At 36.6% G+C, this 26319-nt stretch overlaps 3 protein-coding genes across 4 annotated transcripts; 1 reads left to right on the forward strand and 2 right to left on the reverse strand.

Moving 5' to 3' along the window:
* Nucleotides 1-1072: 1072 nt before the first annotated feature.
* LOC131796686 (allatostatin-A receptor) lies at nt 1073-10359 on the reverse strand. The gene is made up of 4 exons (XM_059114295.2): nt 8921-10359; nt 2000-2243; nt 1460-1685; nt 1073-1367 (listed from the first exon to the last, which is right to left on the reverse strand). The coding sequence occupies exons 1-4, from the start codon at nt 9591-9593 to the stop codon at nt 1320-1322; spliced, it is 1191 nt and encodes a 396-aa protein (XP_058970278.1). The 5' UTR covers nt 9594-10359; the 3' UTR covers nt 1073-1319.
* A 6324-nt stretch (nt 10360-16683) lies between these two features.
* On the forward strand, nt 16684-18368 carry LOC131796693 (neuropeptide FF receptor 2-like). 2 transcript variants are annotated; one of them, XM_066164938.1, is made up of 3 exons: nt 16684-16757; nt 17027-17544; nt 17936-18368. In XM_066164938.1, exons 2-3 carry the CDS (start codon nt 17040-17042, stop codon nt 18259-18261), a joined length of 831 nt encoding a protein of 276 aa, XP_066021035.1. In that variant the 5' UTR covers nt 16684-16757; nt 17027-17039; the 3' UTR covers nt 18262-18368. The 2 variants fall into 2 exon arrangements, with proteins under 2 accessions (XP_066021035.1, XP_058970287.2); XM_059114304.2 differs by lacking the exon at nt 16684-16757 and having other exon boundaries at nt 16857-17544.
* Nucleotides 18369-18577: 209 nt separating this feature from the next.
* Nucleotides 18578-25499, reverse strand: LOC131796692 (gamma-aminobutyric acid receptor subunit beta-3). The gene is made up of 10 exons (XM_059114302.2): nt 25372-25499; nt 24033-24141; nt 23196-23274; nt 22581-22696; nt 22062-22129; nt 21545-21765; nt 20946-21028; nt 20694-20831; nt 19955-20337; nt 18578-19425 (listed from the first exon to the last, which is right to left on the reverse strand). The coding sequence occupies exons 3-10, from the start codon at nt 23258-23260 to the stop codon at nt 19048-19050; spliced, it is 1452 nt and encodes a 483-aa protein (XP_058970285.1). The 5' UTR covers nt 23261-23274; nt 24033-24141; nt 25372-25499; the 3' UTR covers nt 18578-19047.
* Nucleotides 25500-26319: the final 820 nt, after the last annotated feature.

Here is a 26319-nt window from a genome sequence, read left to right on the forward strand (position 1 = left end):
GCGGTAAAATTTAACACTTATTTCGCTGAACTTGTCCTGTAACCCTTACTTTTCCTCTTGCTCTTGAGTATAACCGAAAGAAAAAAGAATGAAAAAGATCCCTCATCTTCAGAAAGTAAAGAGATTTCCTTATTCAGTTCGTAAAAACGGTTGAAGGGAGAAAGCTTGTTTAGTTCATGCAAATTAGACATAGCTTTAAATATAACCAACCTTCTGTTGTTGTTGTACATGTATGAAATTCGCTTTATGTAAAATGGAATGTCTTCGATACTTATGAACACTTTGTTCATCTTAAATGGCACAATGTTGAAATCTGAACCTCTACGTGGTAGTCAAATGGTTATTGATTGACTTAAATATTTACGTAGCTTGCTGTTAATATGAAACTCTGTTTAGAGGGTGCTAAACCAGTGGTCATAGCTCACAGCTTTAAAAGTAAGCGAAAGATTTGTCCATATTTGAAGGGGGAAATTTCAAGTGGTATTTTGACTCGTATTCGCAGAGGTAAACTTTTCTTGACGCCAAGAGATTGTAAACAGTTTCTAATCTCTTAATGACACTCATGGTCTATTTCCTTCACTTTCTAACGCAAACTGTTACATTTCCATCTCGGCATATGCCCGTGAAATTTCAAAAGGATTACTACTTACTTGCAGTGAATTACTCGGATTGTTCAGTTCAGTACTGATCATTTTTGTATTGCACATATTTTTAGTATTTGCAAAATTGTCTCTAGCCTTTTATAGACTCCATGACAGCTCACAAGTGTACCGAAACTGGGCTATGAGCTGACTTCATAATCGATAGAGGAGAGCAGACATACCTGTTGATATTTCATAAGTTTTAACACTGAGCTTCCCGGTTGCATGTACAACCGATCGTTCAGGTTGAAGTGACTGACGGGATTCCTTTTATATTGTCTGTACCGTCGCATTCAGTTAATTTCCAGCATTATCTGATGCAAATGAATACCATTATCAAAAATTTCTGTTAATTTTTTTTGTTAACTCCTGCATGCAGTGAGTTCATTAATCAGTGCTTGATTGGGCGACAAAATTTCGCTCCCTCTGAGTAGCAGACTTGAGATCTGTATCGGGCCATAACCTGAATAGGATTGCAAATTAAAGAAACTCGTCGTGGGCTAACATGAACGTTGTTTTTTCCCTAAACGTGTTGCTTTGGTTCGCAGTGAGATTTTCGCTCGACGATAAAATTAAGCAATAAAGAAAAACCGCGCTCCAATGTCTTTGTGATGGCCGCGAGTGTCGCAGAGGATCCATTGTCTTTACATGCAACTTTATTGTTATCATACATGGATTTTAAACCATAATGGGTTTAGTCTTCTTCACCTTGCTCTGTTGTTTTTTCTACGATCAAAAAAACATCAGTTATCCCGAGAAGTGTTGGTCATCAGTGAGAATAATTGCAACATTCATCATATTCCTGTCTCAAAACATACCGGCAGTTTTTCATCTTTTGGTCCTTGGCTTGAGTTGCCGCTTGAACTGTTTCCTTGGACGCTATTAGCCATGGCTTTGTTTTCCATTGAAAGATCTTCGTTGGTACTATTCTTTTTATTCAGAGATAGCTTGGTTATCTTGTAACTTGTTTTTGTTTCCAAAGAAAATCGTCTGTTCTTATCATGTTGCGAGCCAGACTTCCTGTAGGCTTTAGGTGCTTGACACCTAGGGAAGAACACAGGGAAAACCTGCATTGAGCCAAAGCAAGAATCCAACCGCCGTTTTTTCGAGACAAAAAGGCTTACTTTTGAATCAAAAGGCTGCTTTTTAACTTTCCTTTGTCATTGTAAGAATTTTTTTTTTCCTTTTTGTTTTTTCATCTAAAAGACGTATAAAACTAAGAGTGTAAATTTCATGGCGGGGTAGGCATGATTACCAGCGAGCCCGCGCTCATCCCGAATAGCGAAAACAGCGATAATCAGGACAAAAGGTGGAGTAGTTTCATATAATTGTTTTTCTCTTTATTATTTGATGCATACCTTAGCAATCTACCGAACTCTTTTCGATAGTTGCGGTTCAATACTGCGTAAACAATGGGGTTACAGCAACTGTTGGCAAAACTTAACCAAAAGCCAAACATTATCAACTGAAAGACGGTGCCCGTCATTTTTCCACCAAAGTTATCGTACATCATCATCACGTGGTATGGAAGCCAGCAAACGGTAAACAGAACTACCACAACAACTAGCATACGTATGACGCTTTTCCTCGCTCGGCGAGCTCCTACGGAACATATGATGGGAAAAATACACTGCAATCAGAGGGAAGTCAGATAAGATATGTCTAATAAGCGTTCTACGATTTAATTAAGATAGTTTAAGTAATGCAAATCAAAGAAAGAGATTTGGTTTGAATGCACGAGGCCATTTAAAGACGGGATATTGTTGTTTTGTGGCAGTGAAAATCTATGAAAAGACGCGAAAAATAAGCAGACGAAGAACAAGCGGGCCCATGTGTTAAAAAGTTGTTAAATACTACAAAGTTAAAGTTTTTCTTCTGTTCCTCGCATCCACAATTAATAAAAAATCTCACTGCGACCTTAACAATCATGAGATCAATATTTCGTTGTTTTTTGTTGTTGTTGTTTTTTTTTTTTCAGAGATAAGCTGAAACTAACTTCATAATTTAACGCCGCACTACAGAATTGTGTACAGTTAGTCATGAATGCCAAATACAGAGAACCTGATCTAAATAGTCCGGAACATCAGTTGTGTTGAGATCCCATTAACTGAGTTTGAAATCTTGTTGAAATCTCTGAAATTCCAAGAGGGCTGATCTGTTGCCATAAGTATTCTTTAAATAACTTGAGACCCCAGTTCACAAAGACGGCTGTGTACGCTTGTGCGAAAGCTCTGAAACGGCTTATTTTCTACATTGTGTTCAGACGGACCCTGTTTCTTCGGTAATTATAAATTCGTACGATGCTCTTCTTTTATTCCTCAGATGAGAATAATAATCACTTAACATGGTAGAAATGTTCTGAACGTGCTAGACTAGTTTTTATTTTCAAATTTACAATGCTTAGAATATAGACCAGTTGCATTTGAAATGGTATTTTTATAAATTGAAAAAAAAAATGGGTAATTCTTAGCTTGGTAGCGGCGTCTGGATGCCCTTATTGTTCATGAAAGAAACTTATTAACTTTGAGATTTTCAAGTTCGGGGACGTTAAGGCGTACGCGAAAGTTGACTATCATGTGAAAATTACCATGCAAATGTTAAGATTTGATTTTTAAAAGGCAAGGAGACAATTTCAAATTCGATTTGGCAAAGGGAACAAACTATTTGACATATCTCCGAATACCACGTCACCCAAACACATGTTGGGTAAGTTCATTTTCCCATTGAACTAACACATCTGATACAGTTATCTGATTTTTTGCTTTAAGTACTTACCGCGGTCATAGATTTCTTTCATACTTCAGCTTGGTTGCTTACTTCTTAAAAATGAAACATGCATGTACCTAATATATTTTAGAGATAAATTTGGCAGATAGCCTCAACCACGATAGCCTCATTCAAACGTATATAGAAGTTTTATTAAAAATTGTTCATTAGAATAGATCTGTTTCGCTCTTGTCAAAAATAACGGAGACGTGTTTGGATAAAAAAAAAAGAACTGTTTAAATGCAGTCATTAGAATCAAATTTATGCTCGAGTTCCAATCAAATAAGGTAGGGGCGATGATCGAAGACGTGTCTTTTTGATGATGGCTTTGAAGTTGTGTAACTATGTACCTTATCATATTTGTCCTTCACTCTTTTTCTTTGTTCGTTTACCTAGATCATACTTGCTTGTTGGTTTTACTTTCGCTGGGTAAAAAGTTTGTTCTTGCTTCACCGATCAGTAGAAATAAAATTGAGCTGATTCAAAACATGATTTTTTTTTTCAAAAAAAGGCACCATTCGATTGCCCTAGCATTTTAGGCACTCTAAAATTTTTCCTTGATACATCTTTAACTCTTCAACAAACTTATTACATCCCTCTATTTTTTTTAATCATCGCATTGCAATGATAATAGAGGATTCATCTCTTTACAAATTCTTGAAAAATGTTAATCTTGGAAACATCAGATTCACAAAAATGATTGATTTTTCACAAACTTGATATGAAATCTTTGTAAACCCAGTTTGCACCCTGTTTTAGAGAACACTCCGTCATGAAAACAGCCTCTTTGGACGAATCAACAACTTAGTTGAACCGATACATTTACTGCGGCTATTGCTGCTGCGAACTTAACATTTTACCTTTATATATTAATATTATTATTGTTATTTTTTGCATAAAATTGCTCTATTTTCCAAAATCTCATTGCACTTCAGGGTTTCTTTTAATTCTTCAATGAGGAAGGCAGAAAGCAACCTTGAAGATAATTTAGCTGAAAAATTATAGCGTTGTAAGCTCTAGTTTTGTCTTATCCATTCCGCTAATCTTTCTTTGGAACACCCTAAAGCAATTTTCCTTTTACAACACAAAAAATAAAAGCTTTTTTTCTAATCTTAATTAGTCACAAATTCAAAATTAAAAGTGGACTCCATTAACTGCCGCTATTTTAGGACTCTCACCTCAGTACAACTATTTTCAAACCAGAGTCGGAAACTTATCAATTGTTTTTGATACTTTCAATTATTTTAAAAACCTTTTCGAGCTATTGTTGATATTTACTTGGCATGGGTTTTAATTTTAATCATTAGCGATCAAAAGCTTTTGCATGGGGTCTGGTTCCTTTTTTTAGCTCAAGCAATTCTGCACCCCTGCAACAATTTCTTGCTGGGCGTGGTATTTAATTGTTGGCAAAGTTCCACGCTGAAGGCGCTTGAAAAACTCAGAGGACATTACATTTATATCGTTATTGTTATTCTGAATCAAGAAGTTTAAGTGGAGAAGTGTGTTCGTTGAAGAAAAAAAAAAAAAAGGAGAAAAAAAAAAGGAGAGAAAAAGATTATATTAAACCCACTTTTTTTCTTGTCTTAAAACCTTCTCATCCGGCAGTGAGAGATTATCGAATGAGATGTTTTCGGAAGCATACTATAATTGCAGGAAATTAAAATAATACAGGCTTTTCTTCCAATGACTATCGCATTTTGACTCCTAGATTTTAAGATTGTATGGAATGCCCTAGAAAACCATGACTGGAGGCCTCGGAAAAGGAGACAAGGATGCGTTAGTGAAACAAAAGGCTCATAAATCAAACCGATTTAACTTGAAGTTTTCCCCTTAAATGAAAACATAGGCTCGCGAAAAGAATTAATCATTGTTTCTTAACGTTTAGATCTCTGATAGGTTTTTGGTTAAGTTTGTAAGCGCAGGGAAATCAATGTTCCCACACTTTCGTGTGCAGCAGAGCTCGAACACAGTAAACTGTTTATCCAAGCCCACTAAAGGGCAAAAAAAGACTGGGAAAATTTTTTAAGAGATCGAATAGTTATCTTATTACAGGAACACTGTTAATTCCATAAAATGTGTGGTCTTTTTATGAAAACAAACCGATCTTTGACGCAAAACGTGCAGCATGTGGCCAGAAAATGAGTCTACACAGAGAATACGAATCGCCAAAATTGTACAACTCACACAACGTAATAAATCAATCAGCTAGTTAGACTTAAAGTTATTTATTCAAAAGCAAATCAATTTTCTTAGAAAGCATCAGTAATCACAGTTGTCATCGTTCTTATACCCCGTTCGGAACACTGTATGGCAGCCACATATTACGAGATACAGTACAATGTAACTAAAGGAGCGAAAAGCCCTTCACCGACAGCTTCGCGAAAGATTTAAATTGAGTTTAATATTGCATTTTTGTCAGGTTTAGTACTTAGAAACTTACCGCCAGTCAACTTTTTGCGGCCTTTTAGGCCTGAGAAAAAAAAATTGACATAAAGTGAACGTAACGTAAAATAGGGAAAATATTAGGTTAAGAAAGTAATTGCGAATGAAACGAAAAAGAAAAAAAAAGGAAATAAATCTTGATTGTGAAGTTTATTACTATTGAGTATTCTGTTATTGTTTAAATTTATGTCAAAAAGGGGTTCTCCGTTAAACTTGTTGATAGAGAAAGTCGCCATTGATATAAATTACTATCGATGAATTTACCCTTTTTTAAATATTTTGAAACCAATTGTACTTCACTAAACAATTGTTTCAAGAGTCTTTACCAGGAAAAAATTCTTCCCAAGTAAGATCAAATATTATTCTATATAGTCAACAATCAATATTTCAAATAACTTATCTCCCTCTTGCGAGACAGATAATTTCTCATCCTTTATCACAACTCTTAATCTCAAATAATTGACATTTAAGGACAGTGTCTTATAGTTCAGAGATTACGCTGTCCTTTTCTTTTCTCGAAAAAAAAGAAAAGACAGAAAAAAAAATAACATAAAGAACTAGGCTTCCAAAATTACGCTGAATTTCTCTGACTCCTCTCGATGAATGTGCCAGTCACCTGTCGATATCTCAAGACAATTGCCAGTTGAATAGAGCCGCATGTAATGGCCGGTACCAATTAAAGTTGTATTATAATTGTAAATCTGCCATATTATGAAATACTCGTCAACATGTTTATGAAGACTTAACTCGAAAGCGCCGTTTCAAGTCTCGGAAATCAATTGAATTTTTCCTTCTTTTACTATTATTTTCTTTTCTTTTCTTTTCTTTTTTTTTTTTTTTTTTTTGATCCGCCTTTAGCTGCACGTAAATCTTTAAGAGGCAAGAAAAGTAATTAAATATTCACAAACGACAGCCTCTATTTTTGTCAATGAAAGAGAACTGGAAAGACGGTCAGATCTAAATGTTATATTAAACAACTTAAATTGATTTTTCTATCGAAAATTGTGAGTTTTAAAAGGAAATAGTAAATAGAGTCACGAAGATTCAACGCAAAACAATCGGAGATAGACGACTGAATGGATTGTTTTATGTTCATTGCGCAACCTGCATTTGTTTTAAAACCCATAAGTCAATGTCAGTAATGTTATTAATTCTGACAATTTTACGTTTTCAAGGAAGAACAGCGTGCGATCCTTTTCACACAGCAAGCCTCCATGTATTTCAAAAAGGTCATGCAAATAAACAACGGCTACAGCAAGATGTTTATCAGTAAAATTTCCGTTTCATTGGAAGTTTCCTTCGGGAATTTTTGGTGTGCGCACAATGGTGGGAACTTTTTCTGCACACGGGGTGATTTACAAAAATTCTGGGCCAAAAATGTGCATAACTCCTTTTTAGTTTGCGACTTCAATCATTGTAAACATGGCTATATTGCTTCAGGTTAATTGAAACGGGTTTAATGGCTAAGGTCAGTCCTGCATGCTCTAAAAATGGAATTTTTCCTTCTACGTTTGGGAATTTTTTTACTTCTACGTTTGCAAAGTCGACAAAAACCTATCTGGAGTAGAGCGGCTCTATCCCGTTGAAAAACTACAATGTCTCTATATTAAAAGCTGATTATTAAGCCTATAATGCTGATAATTGTATGACAGTCTTCAGCTTAATCTCTCTATTCGACTGCTTACTCGGAAAAGTTCCGAAGAATCCAAATTGTGACTGAAGGTGTTTCGTCGAGAACACTTAGCTTTTCTGTTTACCTGATTTTGGCTGATTTTATCAGCAGAAGTTTTAATACCGAAAGCTATCTTTATGTATATTTATTTATTCTTTTTATTCTCAAAGTTGCTTGCATTTTCCTGTGAACACCTTCGTACTGAATCCGGTTGCATAAAAACAATATATTTTTCGGAAATAACGACAGTAGGTGATGTTTTTATTCAATTTTGTAAATGCAAAAAAAGAATTCGACTGCTATGGAAATATTTTACCTCTTTTGTTACCACTGCAAATTGCTTTGTTTACATCGATGTTTTGAAGTTTTTATCCATACTCATTTATTTTTTTTACTCTTTCAACTATTACAATGCAGTGATAAGCAACTGAAATAAACAAAATGCACAAACAGTCACACTGTCCTTCCGATATTTCTTCCTTAAAATACTAACAAAGAAGCAGAATACATCGATTAAAATCTGCATCTTTCAGTTAAAGAAGAATCATTGTTTGTATTAATCCATTAACTAAAAAAATGACAAAGAGACTGTTTTAAAACATGTAACCTACTCTCAATTTCAAAGAAACACGCTTGGGATTTTGCATTCAAGAAAGTAGCATTTTCGTTCATGTTTGTAGGACTACAAATACTTCTATTCCTCGTTACCCGAAAAATTAAGACGATGTTTGTAACGCCTGGGCTGGTTCATCGTAGTTTCAGCGGAAGTATTGTGGCTTTAATCCCTCGACCCATTATTTTGAAAGCTGTTTTCACATTTTTAGACCATTATTTCAGATTTTTAAAAGCTGTTGTTTCTTAAGATCTCAAAGCTGTCACGTTCTCCTCGTATGAAATACGAGTGGAAAAGCCACTATCATTAATGCAAATTTGGGTTTAGAGTATTTGTTTATAGATTAGAAACAGCAAACAGATCTTTTGAATTGGCTTCCAATCCCAATTTTTTCTTTTAGGCTTAACATATTCTAGAAAGCTTACATTTGGGCTTGTATTCGTCTTTTTCACCCATTCGAGGAGCAGTATTTAAAAAAACATACAGCACGAGGGACTTTTCAGAATAAATCCGGCTTAGAACGAAACGTTTGAAAGTAATGTTAATAATTCACAATTTACGCGTTTTGGTTTTGGTAAACGCAGACGCCGTATGTATTTAGGCAAACGTTAACAGATCACGCCGAAACAGGCCGCTGCATTCAAGGCTTTTCATAGCGGCAAATAACTGTGTATCTGTAAAAAAATCTGTTTCCGCCTCATCTCGCGTAAACTTTCCGTTACTTAACGAATGAAATATTACTCGCTTACATTATGAAATGACAGGAATTTGCTGCCCAGCACTTACCTTCCTGAGTAGAAGATTCCGAAGTGTTAAGATTGTGACAAATTAAAAAATACAGTACCGATATGGCGATCAGTGGTATCAGATAAAGTGCTGCAAACACAGCAACCGTGAAGATCCTCTTAGCCTTTTCTGTGGACCATTTTTCTTCACACCGGCCTTCTGTAAAATGTTGGTAAATTATTAACGGAATTGGATAGATGAACGCGGCGATCCAAATTGCTGCAATGATCATGATCGCATGTCGCGTTCGAATTCTTGGAAGCAGTGGATGGACTATAGCGCGGTATCGGTCCGCTGCGATGGCTATCAACGTTCCGACGGAGGAGAAGAGAGTGACCCCGAGTATAAAAGGTATGGCTTTACAAAGAAACTCGCCAAATGGCCAGTACTGTAGTACAGAATACGTCACTGTGATGGGAACGTTTATGAGAGTCACAGTCAGATCTGCAACGCCCAAATTCGCTATAAAAAGATTGGTTACACTTCGCATCCGAGGATTTCGATATGCTAATATGACCAGAGCGTTTCCTACGGTACCAACAATGCTTATTACACCATAAAATACAACTCTTAGCCACACAAGCTTATCCTCGTACGCAGCTTGAGGCTGTAGTGTCGGAGGAATTGTCGAGGTCACATTGCTGAAGTTTCTTTGGGAGAAGTATTCCGTCATAGTGGCGACTGCAAACTGGCTTGTGGAATCGAACGGTGCAATTTCCTTTCTTCAACGTTGAATTTATTTTTGTTCTCTACGTCGCTATAGGCACCACTATATAATTTTTTTAAAATAATAGGAGCCGACGAAAAGTGTATCCCAAAGCCAATATTTCCGGTAAATTCTGCAACGGAGACGAAATATGATAATGCCGGGCTGTAACCGTAACCTTTCAACCGGTCGCGAAAACTTAGTGAAGACTATCCCGCTAAATAGCAAACCAGAAGTAGTTATCTAAGCCGTACACCTTACGAAAGCGCGCAAGGGACTACTTTCAGAAAAATGTAGCGCTTCAAATTGGTGGCTTGATGTCTTGAAGTTCGGATCCCTTATAAATTTAACGGAGTTGTGAAAGGAGGCTTCAAATGTCGCCTTTACCGCCGTGAACGCGATCAGTTGACGTCAGTGGTCAGCCTGCGATTGGTCCAAATGAAACTAAGGCAGCTATGATGAACGCAAGGAAGCCAATTTTACTGTTTTTTATAGCCAATTTCCATGTTCTGTCTGACTAAATCTGATGAATTTTCAATTGGATATTTAGTTAAGGCAGATGCACCAGTCGACATGCCCATCAAGGTCTTTAAACATTATCAACCGGATAACCTGTGCGAGTCCACTCATCAAATAAAGGCAGGCAATTTTCTTTTCAATTAAATCGCCTCAGTCTAATTTTTCCAGGTTTTTCTTCCTCTTTTAGCAATAATTTGTCGCTAAACCTCTGAGATTTTGCGGCTATTTCCCAACCGTGTCGACGTGACGCGTGATTAATATCCACAGACCCGTGAGATGTGCGAGTATGCAGTCAAAATTAGTCTCGAGGCGCCAGTACTATACAAATACTCCTTCGCCAGATCCTGAACCTCAGTGCATTCAACAATCCGTTGGCTATCCGTGGATAAATTAAAAAGGAAGAAACAATTAGCAATTTAGTTGTCCTTGATTCGCCCCAGAAACCGTGTAATATTATATTCCACTCGCGGCTTCTTCAAAAAACAGACTCTCGACAACCTTTAAGTGACAAGTTATCATCACCTGCTTTTGGAGACAGAATATTCGTTCTTTTTCCAGTAGCGGTTTCTGTTGACTGATGTGCGAACTTACTTTTTCCTTACCTTTGTATTTATATTACACAAGTAAAAAGAAAACTTCAAGTCTCTTTCTCCTGTCATACCTCCTCCAAATGTGTTATTTCTTAAGCTTGATGAGTGTTACGTTTGACTCTGCTTGTGCAAATTTCATCAAAGTGTGCTTGCATGCATGTGTATATTATTTTTTTTTTCTGTTAGCTTATATAAGCAGCAAGCCTGTGGCTGATGGGTGGTGGATATGTCCTTTTATAACTTGATTATCAGATCGGATGATTATCAATATGCCAAGTCTGTAGAAGATAAGCGAAGCAGCGCGCATTTTATGATGAATTGATTTTCTAACCCGGGTGAATATTACTCTTCTACTCAATGTAAACATTGCAGATAGTTTTAACAGTGAGCTTTGAGCAGCTGCCGGGTCCTTTTTGTTTAGGTAGTATTCAAACTGATCTTCTGTTTAAAGTCCCCTCTCATTATCGTTATTGTTGTGACGAGCTGCCGTGAAGTTTCATTTTACAGCTCAACGTTCGGTGTGGAAAAGTTTAATTAAAATATTTTTCCCACTTTGAGCCTCTTGAGGGATTGGTAGATTCAGTTCTATTTGACTTGTGTAAACAAGTTTCGTTTGGGCTTAACTTTTTTGTCCCTTATCTAGAGGTTAAACGCATCACCAAACGCAGATCTTTAGATTTGTCGTTTTTCCCCCTTCTATTCCTTCTTTATGAAGTAACAATTGATGTCATCTCCCAAGCCCTTTCCATATTTTGAATCGTTTACTTTTTAATCGTTCAAACATGAAATCGAAGCAAACTTTTAGTAACAGACACGATTTATGTCAAGTTAGGATGATGAAATGAATAACGGTGGATTTTTTCCTTGTCCCAGTACTCCAACAATCAGCTACAGCTTACACCTTTTTTAATTTTGTAAAGCCCTAATGATGGAGTGCTTCCACAATGATCACAATCGGTGCCTTTTCATCAAACAAACTTCAAACAGTTACTATTGCTAATGAATTTTTTCAGCCTTGGTTCTTGGAAATGAAAATAAACACTACAGTGACACACACATGGCTCTTTACTAGTTTTATTTATGATTTGAAGCGCTTCGTTACGAATTAAAGAAAGAGCAAGGAAAACAGTGGGCTGAATAATCCTTACTTACTTCTTTACTCCAAATGTATGTCTGACACACGAAAGAATAAGCAAACAAATGAAATTTGGCGGAATCGAACGCTCTTGCTGATTGTATTCAGATATTAAGTCAATAAAAAATCATTTCTTTGTAGAAAATTCTAGAAATTTTGCAAATGACAGTTATGTATAACTTCTCGTGCATTTTCTAAAGGCCTTGCCTGTCGTTTTCGTGGAAAGTGCAGAGTTTATAGTTTAATTCTATGGCCTCTTCCGGAACTTTGTACCAATATTCTGCCAATCGAGTAGAATTAAAGATACTATTCTGAGAGTGTTTATGCTCTTTTCCGGAAAGTGAAGATTTGTCGAAAGGGAAGGATTTGAGATTAAGTGAAAAGTTGTCACAATACCGGCCTTAAAATTTGTACCGATTTAGACTTCAACTGCTCAAATGGGCGTTTGTTATGTCTTCGACCAAAGAGAGATTCTCCAAATTAAGTCACCAAGGGTAGATTTGTAGAAATTTTGATTTGGAACATGCCAAAAGAAACTTATTTTACTTATTTTATGATCAATTAATGTTTTTTAGCTCACTTTGAAGTTTTACAGCCCATATGGCCTTCCGGATGAAGCTCCGACAATAATCGCTCATTATAGAGCTTGCTTTAGTTAAAATTATTATTTTCAAGCCCTGGCCATTCCAAAATTACTTCTCTCTTCCGTGACCACTATTTTGTTTCTTCAGGAGCTGAATCTCCTTGAAAGCTTTTGGTTTCGGCAGATCCCTTTAATAGATATTTGAAATGCACTTTCCTGAGAGTTCAACGTTGTTAATGGTGTTAACTGATTTCTTACTTCCTTTTACGGAGCCAGTAATCCGCAGACAGTGCATAAAACACTTTCACTTATCTGTTCGTGGCATCATGCTTTTTTCTGTGTAAATTATTTATTTAGCGGCGGCGCGGAGAAAAAAACTGTAAAAAGACATCCATATATCAAAGAGAAATATTTCATTTATTACTTAGTATGATATTATCTTTCACAAAAAACTAAGTCACCGCAGAAGATACTTTGAGATATGAATTATGTAGACATGTCATAACCAACCGCCTAAACCTTCGACGGATTAAAGTTTAATAGGAGACTGGCGTTGTAAAACAAGTGGTCCTTGTGAAGAAGAGTATTGTCAAGTGCTGTTCAGTTTTGAAAGAATGGTACTGATAAAGCAAAAAAAAAAGAAGAGATTAAATGTAAATTCAAGCACGAGGCAATATTCATAAGATTCGAAGCTCGTTGTGACACTCAATGCTGTCCTTTGTTATCGTTTAAACCAAGAGGTGTTGGATTTCCTTTCTTAGATCATAAAGATCTCACGGACGTACATTTAAGCATCTTTGTGGTGCGCTCTACTCAGCCAAACATTGACTGTAAACTGCTCTTCACGTTGAAAATCTAAAAAATATATTAATCACCAGTTCAATCTTAGATATGATTTTGCAGTTTAAGTATAAATTTGCGATTACATGAAATGCCGCTTAGCAAAGTATGCTGGTGAAAAATTAATATCAAATACTAATTAGAAGTACGTTTTCTTTTTGTTTTGGTTTAGCTAGCCAACTTTTGCTGGGTAACCTACATCAGTCAGGGTGGAAGTTTATCAATGATTCAAATCAGAGAAACCTCCGACTAGTTCTTGAAATGTTTACATACGTAAAATAGAATTGATTTGATGTTTGTCACAGTAATATCCTGCCCCCAGGAAGAGTCTTAGACATTCTGCGAAAGGAACGTATAAATCAGGAAGGAAAAAAAAAAAGAAAAAAAAAGGCTAACTCATGGAGTTACCGCATTTAATTTTAGCAATCCATTTTAGTTTGCCATCATTAAGAAAGGTACTTTCTTCGAAGGTAATAATACTAAATACTATTTATATCTCTGTCAATAAAGGATGGACATTCTTTCAAGTAATCACTTCCGAAACGATAAGCCGGTGAAACTGTCAGAATTTAATTTAATACCATAACAAATTAAGGAGTGGACTGAAAGATAAAATGAATAAAATAACTTCTAAATTTTTTCTTTTTATTTTCAAAAGCAATTTTTTGTGTTGTCATTTATGCCTTAGATTTCTCGCCTCAATTTATTTAAAGTCTTTCAGTGAATTAAACTGCGTAATTTGATAATGTTCCAGCTGTTGTTTGATCAGTGTTCAGAATCTACAGCGAACTATATGTGGCATATTCCCGATTTTTATTTATTGTCAACAGGAAGGAATCCCGTCAGAAAAATCAACTATTCTTTATTTCGAAATTTCTTCATAACTTCGCAAAACTATCCCTAAACGTTTTTGATTCAATGCTTTGATTAAATATTAACGAAAAGAAAAAAGAAAAGAGAAAGAAAAGAACGAAAACAGATTATTTAATCTTTGGTCGTGGTTGATATTGAAGATTTGTTTTTGCATCCTGTTCAACTTCATTAAGTAAATTGACATCCGTACAAGAGAGATCTTGAATTGTCAATTAATTTTGTGCTGTTAATTTGCATGGCAGCCGAAGATGTGATTTTTGTGACACACGGCTGTCGGGTTATCTGGACTCAGCTGGGGATTTTAATTAAAAACTAAGGAACCCTCCTGTCAGGTACAGAAATCTAATATGTCTTTGGCAAATATGTGACAGAACGATCTACCAGGTGAAAAAGGCTAAATATGGTTTAAGCGTGCACAGTAGGAAAACCAAATATTAACATTCTTAAAACGCAAACATTCCAAGAAAAATAGAAAGCACTTTTCTTAATTTTAGAATGACTTATTCCGGTAAGGATTTGTTCACAAGGGCTATGAATCGCACTGCGGAGCGTAAATGATCCGGAATCTATGCAGCTCGTAAAAAAAATCATAACTAACCCTTATTTAATTTGCATCAGACATTTTCTCGTTATTTAGTTGAGAATTAGATAGCGATCTTTCTACGATGAATCAAAGTAATTTTCCCGAGAGACTTTCGATCATCTGCCATTTATACGATAAATGGTATTTGACAGTGTACTAATTGCTTGAGAATACTGAAAAATTCATACGAAAACCGTGAAGTTTTATTAGTTAATTGATGTAATTTACCATTTTAGTTTATGGGTGTGATGTTTTTTTTTTCCAACTAAAAAATTTTTTTTATATCTAAGTAACAGGCGTTAGAAAGAAAACTATGATACTGTACAGCTACATCGAATTTATGTCTTTTGTATTTTGCTTTTTTTTCTTTAAGCAGAGAAATGTCATGAAAGGTATAGTTAAGAATTAAAAAAGTGCAAAATAAACCTTTGTTGTAAGAACTGTTGTGTTAATATTCTGTGGAAACAAATTAACCTTGTGTAGGAAGTTCTCACACCAATGATAGTGCGTCACTGTCCTCTTTCAAACGCTATTGACAAATTCTTAACGCTGCGATTAAGTTCTTGTAAACACACTAATTCCACAGGCTAACTTTCCAAACGGGCGGATATTTGCAAGTTGCGTTGTATTCTCAGTTTCTTAAGGGCGAGGAAAAAGGCCTGTGTTGGACAAATTATCCGCTCGCACTATAATTATGGTGAACCATCAAATACGGGATTATTTATTCCACTTTCATCTAATTTTTCTGTTTTTTTTTTTACCTCTGGCTTTCAAAATACATCCTACGGCCTCGTCTGAGCATTGTAGGCGTGCTCGAAACATAAACGAAACCACGACGGTGCTATTACGATCTACAAACAAATCTGAAGCACTCAAAGGTTTGTCGCTCAAGCGTAAAAATCAGGAAAGATAATCAAAGTTTGGATCATTTAATGCTGCCGTTTTTTTTCTACGCTTTTTATCCGTATGTTTTGTCCTGCTCCACAGTGCATTACCTTGGTATATTTTACGCGTTCCAGTCACTCTATGTGGTAAAGGAACATAGTTGTAGAATGTTAAATGCTCCTCGTGTTGAAATCGAAACATTCCCGACAGGGGAAAAAAAAAACCCCGGCCATATTTGCCTTTGACAAATAATTTGCCAGATTCATGGCCAATCTATTTGAAGATCAACTCGTGCAACGAGCAAAGTTGGGTTTTTTTGACGCAATCATGAAACCTTAGTGTAGCGGCCCTTTTCCACATCTCTCGCGATTTTGCATTTTGTCCCTGTTTTGTCTATTGAGAGATAAAAATAGATAGGAAAAGCTGAGATATCCTTATCTGATTTGTTTGGTATTGGATTGGAGTTCTGTTTCTCTTCCGTTAGTTTTTAAACTGAAGCTCCCCATGTCGAAGAACAGCAAACTTCTTAAAGGTGAATGAAAAACGTTTGATCACGAGGGCGATATTTTTTATCCTTTTGATGTTTATTTCAAATCTAAAGCCATAGTACATTAAAAGAACGACTAAATCAACAGTTACCTCTACGGTTAAAAAAAAAAATCATCAGGTTTCTCGCTCTATCTAGATAAGATAAGGCCTGAATTTTGTTAACGATAAAAATATCAACGATGTTACTTTAACCTGTCAAGTTTACCCTTCACAATATTTCCTCTAAAATTTAGCTTTGCCGTCGTTCAATAACTACCATACCTTTTATATAATGATGTTTTATAATGTAGATTGCTTGGGGAGAAGATTGACAGGGGAATTGAGACATATATGTGAAATTCCAAAATGCTAGCAGGAGCATTTGACATAAATTGATTTTCGCCTTTATCAGACAATAAAATAAAAGAATTATCGATTTTAGCTTGTGCAAGGAATGATAGAAATAACCTGAGAACGATATTAGTCAGCAAACGGAAGATTGCTTTTATCTATAGAGGAAAACCTGCCTGCCATGTGAACAGGAAACAGTTCATTGAAGAGGACAAGTAAAATCAAAATATCAGGTGGCAGCTTGGTAAACTTTCAATATATATTTATTTCCTCTGACTGTAAGATCTTATTTTTCTACCCAATCCCAAAATATTCGGTTAAAAGGTTGGATTCTGTGGCGGCGATGATTTTCAACGAAAGTAACACGACCTATTACAACATACCATCCACTGTTTCCCCAGGTGAATCAGGAACTGCGGCTGAAAGCCGGGTTTTTAAATTTTCACGCATTGCAGCCTACAGCGTTATTTGTGTTACTGGAGTTCTAGGTAATCTATTGGTTATTCTCGCTAGTCGTAAACCAGGCATGACCACAGTGAGCAACGTTCTCATTGCAAATCTTGGATTGGCAGACCTCGCAGTCTCTCTCATCAACATGCCCACTGTAGTTACATACAGTCATCTGGTGTACTGGCCATTCGGTGCTGCCCTCTGCAAGCTTGTTCCGTTCCTGCAAGGCTTAACTTTATCTGCCTCAGTGGGTACGTTGGTTGCCATCGCCGCTGAGCGATACTGGCATATAGTTTTATACACAAGAAGAAAGCTCACCGTCCGTGAGGCTCACAAAGCCATAGTGCTCATTTGGGTGTCCTCCATTTTTATTCCTATCCCGCTGCTGGTGTTTAGCAAGACCATAAGGTGGAATGAAGGAGCCAGAGAGATCTGCATCGAAGAATGGCCAAATCTGAAAACCAGGCAAGCTTACACAACTCTGGTGTTCTTGCTGCTGTATTTTCTTCCCTTATTGTTCATCTGTGGGCTTTACGTTCGGATCGGTCACTTCTTGAAAACCCTGCCGACAACCCAAAGTGGTGTGTAGCCTTTCATTTTATTCCGCTCTAATGATTGATGTAACCTGAAAGGCATACTTTTCTAGGTTCTATAGACTTTCTGTTTTCTTCCACTATAAAGTTATACCATCTCAGAACTTTTTTTATGTAAACTCGCTTAAACATGATGTGAATACTAAGCATCTTTAATCACACCTTGGTGTATTAATCGGGTACTGCATTAGGAGCATTGAAACATAATTAGTCGGAGAATTAGTTAAGACTTGGCCACGATCCAAGTTCGCACAAATCTTTTGTTTTTCTTTGTACGTAAAGACAAAACCTACTAAAGTCTGTCTGATTAGCATACAAGCACGTAAACTCTTGTTTTTTCTTTCTTTTGGTAACTTATCTTGTAATCATATCCTTTCAGTTAACAACCGAAATCAGAGGAAGGTGATCAAGATGTTGGTTATTGTGGTGCTTTTGTTTGGTCTCTGTTGGTTACCATACCACATCGTCTATATGTATGCCGAATTCAGTCTGTCCCAGCTCACGCCACCTTTCATCTCGTTCATCCTATTTGCTCAGTGGCTGATGTTCACCAACAGCGCTTGTAATCCAATTGTATACGCAGTCCTGAATAATAACTTTAGGGGCGCATTCTTGTCGATATTGTTTTTTTCAAGTCGCAAACAACCGCGAAGGCGCAGGCGAACTGCCTCAACTTCTGTTCAGGTTGTACAGAGTGCCCAGTGAATGATTGTCACAAGTTTTCGAAAGCTATAGAATGAGTTAAACCAATGTATAGCTTTATTGACAATAAAAAATCCAACTGTTCATTTACACTGTAGGTGGAGAATATATGGCGGAACACAGCTCTACCAGCCGTGTGTTTTACAACGGCTGTAGCTATGTAATATATCCACCGTCCGCTTTTACATACATAAGGCAATTGTATTTTACATGATTAATTTGATGCAGGTTTAAAGGCTGATTTATAATTTACATTGTAACGAACCCTCTGAAGTCATATTTTTCTCGTGCAGGAAACATCCAATCTGATTATGTCACTTAAAATAAGTGTTATATAGATGCCTGTGCAAAATTAAGTGCCGAAACTCCGTGATGATGTTTCTCTAAACGGACAGATCCTTCAGCACAGGACGAAGCGCGACAAAAGCATTCCATGTCATAACAACTACATGCTCGCGATTAAAAAGGTCATTGTGTCTATTGAAAAATGCTATAAGTCAGGATTTCAATAGTAAATAAAACAGCATTAAATGTTTTACTACCAGCTTATATTCTGCTTATTTGGATTCATTCTGAGTTATCACCAGTCTCATCCTTCCTTTTCTTCCTGCCCCAGAGTGATGTCCCGCCTGGAAAGGTTTTCTTTGAAAGCAAACAAGTCTCAGAAAAGAGATCTCCAAAGACGGGGCCTGAACTCGGATCTCCTGAATTCCGGGTTTCTTTAGTTTATAGCGATACGAACTTGACATTGTGAATCTCGCTAAATATCACGCAAGCAATTCGTGATTGTCAATACATCTCTCCTTCAGGGAGATTTTGAACAGCTTGACTGCCAAAAACAAATCCAACAAAATATATCGTTAAAAACAGCGAGTAACAAAAGGGAAATATAAATCTTGAATATCTGTCTATTTGATTCCCATCCAGAGTACAACCAAACGTTTTCTTAATTTTTTCCATTAGTGTTCCTTCGTTTTCTTTTTTTCTCCTGAAAATTGGCTTCGTGTGATTGCAGGTTTTGATAGGTCTCTTGGTGCTATTATATTTGAAAATTGTTCCGTTTTTCCTCCCTTTGGATGAGCCTATAACGTTATCTATAGAGTCCGTAAAGACGTAGGATTTGCCTCCCATGCAAATTCTTATCTCCATTTTGCTACAGTTATCAGCCTGAAAGAGGAAAAAGTAGAGAATTTGAAAAAAACGTGATTAAAGATTTGATAAATTTTAACCCTTTAACTCCCATGAGTGACGAAGACAGAATTTCTCTTTACAATATCAATACAATATCAAGCAAACTAGTGATGAGAATAAAGAAAAATATCAATTAGGGGATTATAAGTTGATCCAATCCCAAATTCTCCAAACTAACATCACAAGAACTGTATGACAGACAGTAAGGAGAATTACCAATGAGATCTTGGGAGTTAAAGAGTTAAAACAGAAAACAAGCAATTGAAATGTGGGATGTTCATCTTGTTTTTGTTTTTTGTTTGTTTTCTGTTTATTACTATGTATTAAAGTTTGATACCTTCGGTGACAACTTGCCATCGCTATGAAATTTTGAATTGTTCATTGGCACATAAGAAATTTCGATTGAAAGTACATGGACGTACTCGTTTTTTGAACAAGTCATAATGTGAAACTGTAAAGTGCAGACTTGAAGTTTTATTTATTCTCTTCTCACAGCCGTTCTTACCCAATCCTCTGTTGAGAAATCGTCATGGGACCTTTCACCAGGAGAGAAACTACCAACGTACTTCATTCTTCTTGAATACCTCAGAACAAACACATATTCCACCAGAGTAAGAAAAATGAATCCAAACGACATCAGTAGAAAGTAGTCAATAGCTTTGAGGTAGGACACTCGCGGCAGATTCGAGTTCACAGAGCCTAGCATATAACATATCGTCAATACTGTGGTGATACTAAGGCCAACACGTGCTGGTATTGCGCCCGGGTCAATCCAGAAACTGACCCACGACAGAGCTACAATGCATACACATGGTATGTACATCTGAAAGATGTAGTACATGGTGCGACGTTGAAAGTGTATGGTCACTGTGAGACCAGAGAATGATTCTGGCAAGAGAAAGAAAATAGTTATAATTTAACAATTTTTTTAATGGCTTTTTTAAAACAATGTTCTTTTAGTGCTTAAAAATTCCGTTTCTACAGTTTATTCATCAGTCGTTATTCAAAAAACTACTTAAATCGTCACGCAGTTGTGTTCGTCAACGACTTGCATGGTGTATCTATGATTGGTGAACTTCACGATTTGTTTATTGCGACTGTTAGCCATGCAGTCGTATGTTCGTATGTTTATTGCTCTATCAAGCTGCGGTTTTGATTTTTACTCATTTTACTAAATTCGGAATCATACGTAAGTGCGGTCTTTTTCACACCATTACTGGAGGATCTGTTTCATTATCTGTCACCTGAGTGATATAATGGATGCTTGAGTTTCCTCGTTGCGTTAATGACAGTAAACTGCGCCATTTCCTTGTCGTATATATAGACTTCAGTCCCCACTTCTTTTTTCCAGGTGAATTTAAGATCGTCTCTATCATAAGAAACTGAGAGAAAGTTTGTTCGTAAAGACATGTTTTGATGCTGAGAATGGTAAAAAATGAGTCATTTAATGAAGACTCTAAAGTAAAAAGTATAAAAGCGTCTCATGTGTTACTCACAACTTTCCAAAGCTAAATGACAAATTTGATCATCCATTGGATAGTTCCGTAAGTTCATTTTACAGGAAGCTGTAGATTTCATCCTAAGGAGATATAAAAACAGATTTGTAAGATTTTACTTATACAGTGAAGAAAACATTCAGATTATGTTTAGTTCCCCAAGCTTTCAATAAAAATGAGACATGCATATGCATACCAAAAAAGAGAGACCTGGTCGTTCTTGAAACAAAATTGTAATCACTCTGAATAGAGACTTTGTCACGAATTAGCTCGGTAGCGCAGTGTTTCTGGTGAAGTAATCGAAAAGTCTCACACTAATTATGCGGTGAACAGCATTGCTGGTGGAAATTGTCATGCTTGTTGTGGTCTCACCAAGAGATGGAAAATGCTGGAGATTAGGAACCCCTAAATGTGCGTCATGAAGCGAATAGGTTTCAAATTTTGCTTTGGAGCCCAGAGATTGTTTCCTATAAGATATGATGCCCTGGAGCCCCCAAAGCCTCGTTTGAAGTGATGCCTCGCTCCGGTCTTCACTTTAAATAGGCTAAGGCCAACGTATACAGATATCAGAACACAAAAAGTTTAAAAAGGTATCGCACCGAGCACTCAGCATCATATGACCTCCATTCAGGTTTACCCAAACTTTCTTGTTTGGAAGGATAGTCTCGTGGACACTGGTTTGAACTGAATTTACGAAGAAAGTGTCTGGAATCCAGAATTTATCAGCAAAGTCACCACCAAGAGTTAGAGATCGGTTGAGACCTAAATCAAGTCTCGGATCCTGCCAGAACAAGCCTAGGTATAGATCCATGCTAAACTCCTAAAAGACAAGGAAAAATCAAATGTCATTGATTCATATGCTCGGACTGTGTTCGAATCGAGTGTAGTGTGATTGCTTCGCTGTTGACCAAGGTTAATGAAATGTTGGAAATTTAATTTTGCTCAACCGTAAATTATATTTTTAAGAATTCTTCTGACTTTTTGAAGGCTTGGAATAACTTTAAATTTGGTGTTTGGACCCTTCCTATTTAACCTAAATTTTGCGCGCTTTCTTTTGTAACTTGTTACGTTTATTTTTGGCATGAACCTTCCACACTAGTTTACCAGCTGACTCACCATATTTGCCTCCCGAATTTCCCCAAACGATAAGATGAGAATGTCCACTTTAACATCAACACCTGTCACTATAATGAAGGCAGGAACTGTTGTAGTCCTTTGGCGTATCAACATTGGACACCAATGAAATTCTTAATGGGCAACCAGCGTTGCAACAACGCTCCTAATCGTACCTGCCGTGCCACTAATCAGGGGAATAACCCTAAATCATAAATGCCTCACGGTGCCTTCATGGTGCAAGAGTTGCATATCAAGCATCATGCCAGTAGTAGTTAGGTGAGGAGGGACGTGGTGAGGTGCAAGGCGAGGTTAGTGGCCGGGCAAGTCGGTAGATAGGTAGATTGGTGGGTGAATAGGTAGGTGGATAATTGTAAATGGGTGGATAGGGTGAGTGGCGGTCAGTTACTTAACTAAGAATGGATAAAATCGTCTATGCTATTTGCATCTTTTCGATTGTCTTTGAATCTCTGAACTGAGACTGGACACATGTTTACATACTGAATCGGAAAGAACGCTTACCTCCATAAAAAGGCCGCATATTGCGATCATAGTTCCTCAATATCAAATTGATTAATTCAGACATGTTCCTTCCTGGCTGTATAAGCGTCCTGTTTTTTACTACTGAGAGCTTGTCCCTTGTTTTGTATTAAGAAATTAAAAGGGGAAGTTAACCTTTGCTAAAGATTACTTGGTTATTACCTTCGCAGGAAAGAAAATGAAATGAGACTGATTATCACAAGGACAGCCACAGAGTTTGTAACATGTAAGTCAGTTACACTTATTTTCAAATGAAATCAGTAATGTTTAGATGTTACAGAGTAATTTTTATTGGTGATTTCTAAGAAATTTTTCGGGGAGGAATGGTATATAAATCTGATAAATAATACTGATCTTAAGTGATTTTATCACTCCTTCTATTATTTTAAGCTTTTTTAGTGTTCGTAAATAACCACAAACAAGACTGAAAGAAAACAGATTTCCCTATGAAAATGTTTGAAGTAAAATTTCATGGATACATTTCGAGAATGATAAGCTTAAGTTTATTGTTCCATAAGATAATTTTAGAGATGGATATCTTCTTTTGTCGTATTTGTTCGCATCACACATACCGATTTAAATATTTAAAATACTCACAACACGTTTGTAGCGATACAGTCGACGAGCAGTAAGGTCAGTGCAAGTATTCTTCCGGATCCCATTTTCTCGTTCAGGCCTGGAAATAGGGTTTTGGACGAACGTTTAATTAGTATTTATTAAATCCATCGAGGAAGCATTTGCAAAGGTAGAGGAAACTAGAGATGCTTTTCGATGAGTCCAGTTGATACCGCATGGTGATGCCTTGAACACTTAAAAAGGTGTGTCTGTTTTCCTTAGCATGTCTCTCTACCTTACTCAAGATGATGCAGCAGTCTCTGAAGCCAATAAATGCCTAGGTATACTACCTTCAGTGGTGACGCTCATGTCGAAAAGACAGAAACACGGTTTTAGGCTTTGTTCGTGGGAACTGCACAGCTTTCTGTGCACGCCCGTCACAATAATTGCCATAGTAAGGAATTGTAGGAATCCTTGTTATGTCATACCAGAATCAATTCGTCACCAACTGGGACGATCAGAAAATGGACTTTGTTACGCATGAGTTTACATTATGGCATGCGGCTTTTCTAGCGAAGGTAGTTTACATGATCGAGTGATGCCCACCTTTTCGGCTCTTTTTTTCAAAAAGGGGAACGAGGGAACTAACTAATCGTGTATAGGTGGTCTGTGTAATTAAATCACCCACTCTTGTCATAATTGCAGCCCGTTGGATGGCATATGCCAAATGCTATAATGTTTAGTGTCAACTCAAATTAACTTGCAAAAGAAAGGAGTTTCTGGGGAACATTTGTCAGTTCTCGCTTTCAAAAGAATTTAAGAATTCAAAAATCACAAGTGAAGACATCGTTTCAGGGTAAAATAATGTGAGATACATGCCTGTATATCCGAACTTTAGAGTTTCTAATTATTTCCCTATTCTCAAGGACTCAAAGTGCTGGATCTTGAAAAATTTCCAACTTGAGCATTTGGATGGCCGTCTCATACACTGCAATAAACACGTACATGATTGAATGAAATCTACGGAGAACGTGATGTTTTTTAGTGCCTCATCAAAACATGCACATACACAATAATGTTACAAAAGTATTTGTACAGCTATTTTCTGTAGATATTTATCATTAGTGTCTTAGTAATTCCACGAAGTTCTATTGCACTTCAATCACTCATTGTTATACAATGAGTAGGATATTCAAATCTGGTATCAATGGGCATAAAAAATTAAAAGCGTGTTTTTATCTTCCGAAAGGAACCCGACGTTTACCTTGACCTAGCTTTTTAACGAAATATGCTGAGGTCAAACATTCATTATGCGATCTTGTATAACACAAGGAGCAGGTTTTGACTTCTAGGGGAAAAAATGAAGCAAACAAACTCACTTGAAAACTACTAGGTTAAATAATGTATGTCACTCTTTCATTATCTATCGCTGCGTTTGAAAACTCCTGCAGTTTAATACCTAGCTGGCAATCTTAGGCAAAATCCTAAAGAGCAAGAGCTGTTTTGTTTCATAGTTCATCATTTTTCACCTTATTTCAAATTGTTGTACTGTGTTGAGTTTAGTTTTTAGGCTTCACTACGGTCTATAAACACAGAATTAGACCTATGCGCCCATCTTACTTTCCAAGATTGAAATTCTCAATTGCTTTTTTCGTTGTTGTTTAGCTAACAATGTTCTGGGATAGCGCTGGCGTGAATTCTAAGTCATCTGGTTGGGGCTCCTTGACTAAATTTTGTTTATCATTCTTTCGTGGCAGTAGCATTTGACAATGACGAATTTTATAAAATTTGTCACATTTCTACCATATCATGAATAGCGTATTTTTCATAATTGCAGATTTGCTCTTAGAATATAGCCTCTAATGAAAATCATCAAATCCTGTAGATAAAATACGACAATCTATTCACCTTGGAATAATTTAAAAATACAGCTAAAACATTGACTCAAAGCGTCTCTGCATAATTATATAACTTCTAATTATTTGAATTAGGTCTTCAATGAAAACATTGGGGCGAAAGTACCGCAAAACTGCCAACGGGCGTTAGATTGTCTCTGTACCAAGTGAATCGTTTTCCCCAGATTTAATATTTACTCCTTTTTGTCATCGACTTAGATGAGAGATTATACTTTGGTGCGATCTCGACGAACCGTAGTACGTGGAACTACCTATATATTTTCTTGTCTTAATAACTAATACAACCCTTGAATAACATTTACCTTTGAATGAGCGAAGGAAAATCCTAGCCGTATTCGTTCACTGGATTACCTTGACTGTAATATTCTTTTTCAAGCGACGTAAACGAATTATCGCACCTCGGCTTGAATTTTGTGTCAAACGATTTGAGTTTCTGCCTGATTTTTGCCTAGTGAAATCCCCGGATGCCACAGCAGGGCTCCATTTGTCTCCCGACTCACGCTATTTGACCTCTGTGACGGTTCAGAAACAACAAAATTTGCTCTTAATCATAATTTGCCAAGACTTTGCGTAATACACTGCGTATATTTCATTACCAAAAAAACGGTTGATCAAGACTCTGAAACTCTCAGGTTTTTGAGAGTATTTTTTTGTATAAGCCTTAAAACTGAATTCATAAAAATTACAATCATGCAATGACTTTTCATTACTCAAGTCAAGTTGTGAATGACAGGTGCTTATGAATTTTTAAACGCAGTTGTATTAACGATTTTGAATGTTAATGAGCCGTGATCAATGAAACGCTTGGATGTTATGTGCCTCACCAGAAATGACTTATTTACTGGCATCTGACGTAAACTTTCAGAAGTTCTCCTCTTTTGTTAGTTATCCGCCTGAAGAAGTCGACGACCCTCCGTTCCATAAAATTGTTTTCTAACAGAATGATAACACTCAGCTATCCATTTCTAGGATGAAACCTCTAGAAAAAGAGGTAATTTTCTGAAAATCGAACTTAGCTAACTGGTCAGTAGTGAGATGATCCTATCACAAATAACCCTTTTTGTATGACGTTTGCTTCAAGACCGAAATTTCATTTCCTCAGTTTCTAGTCGCACTAAGTTCACACTGATGTTTTTTTGACAAAGAATTACCAAAACAATTCATCGTCTCTTGCTTTGATTTAATAAATGATCAGTATTGGATAGGCACACTATCTTAGCTAGTTAATTGTACGGTGTCTTCAATGGATT

The sequence above is a fragment of the Pocillopora verrucosa genome, chromosome 1 (genome assembly GCF_036669915.1).
Source record: "Pocillopora verrucosa isolate sample1 chromosome 1, ASM3666991v2, whole genome shotgun sequence".
Classification (NCBI taxonomy): Eukaryota; Metazoa; Cnidaria; class Anthozoa; order Scleractinia; family Pocilloporidae; genus Pocillopora; species Pocillopora verrucosa.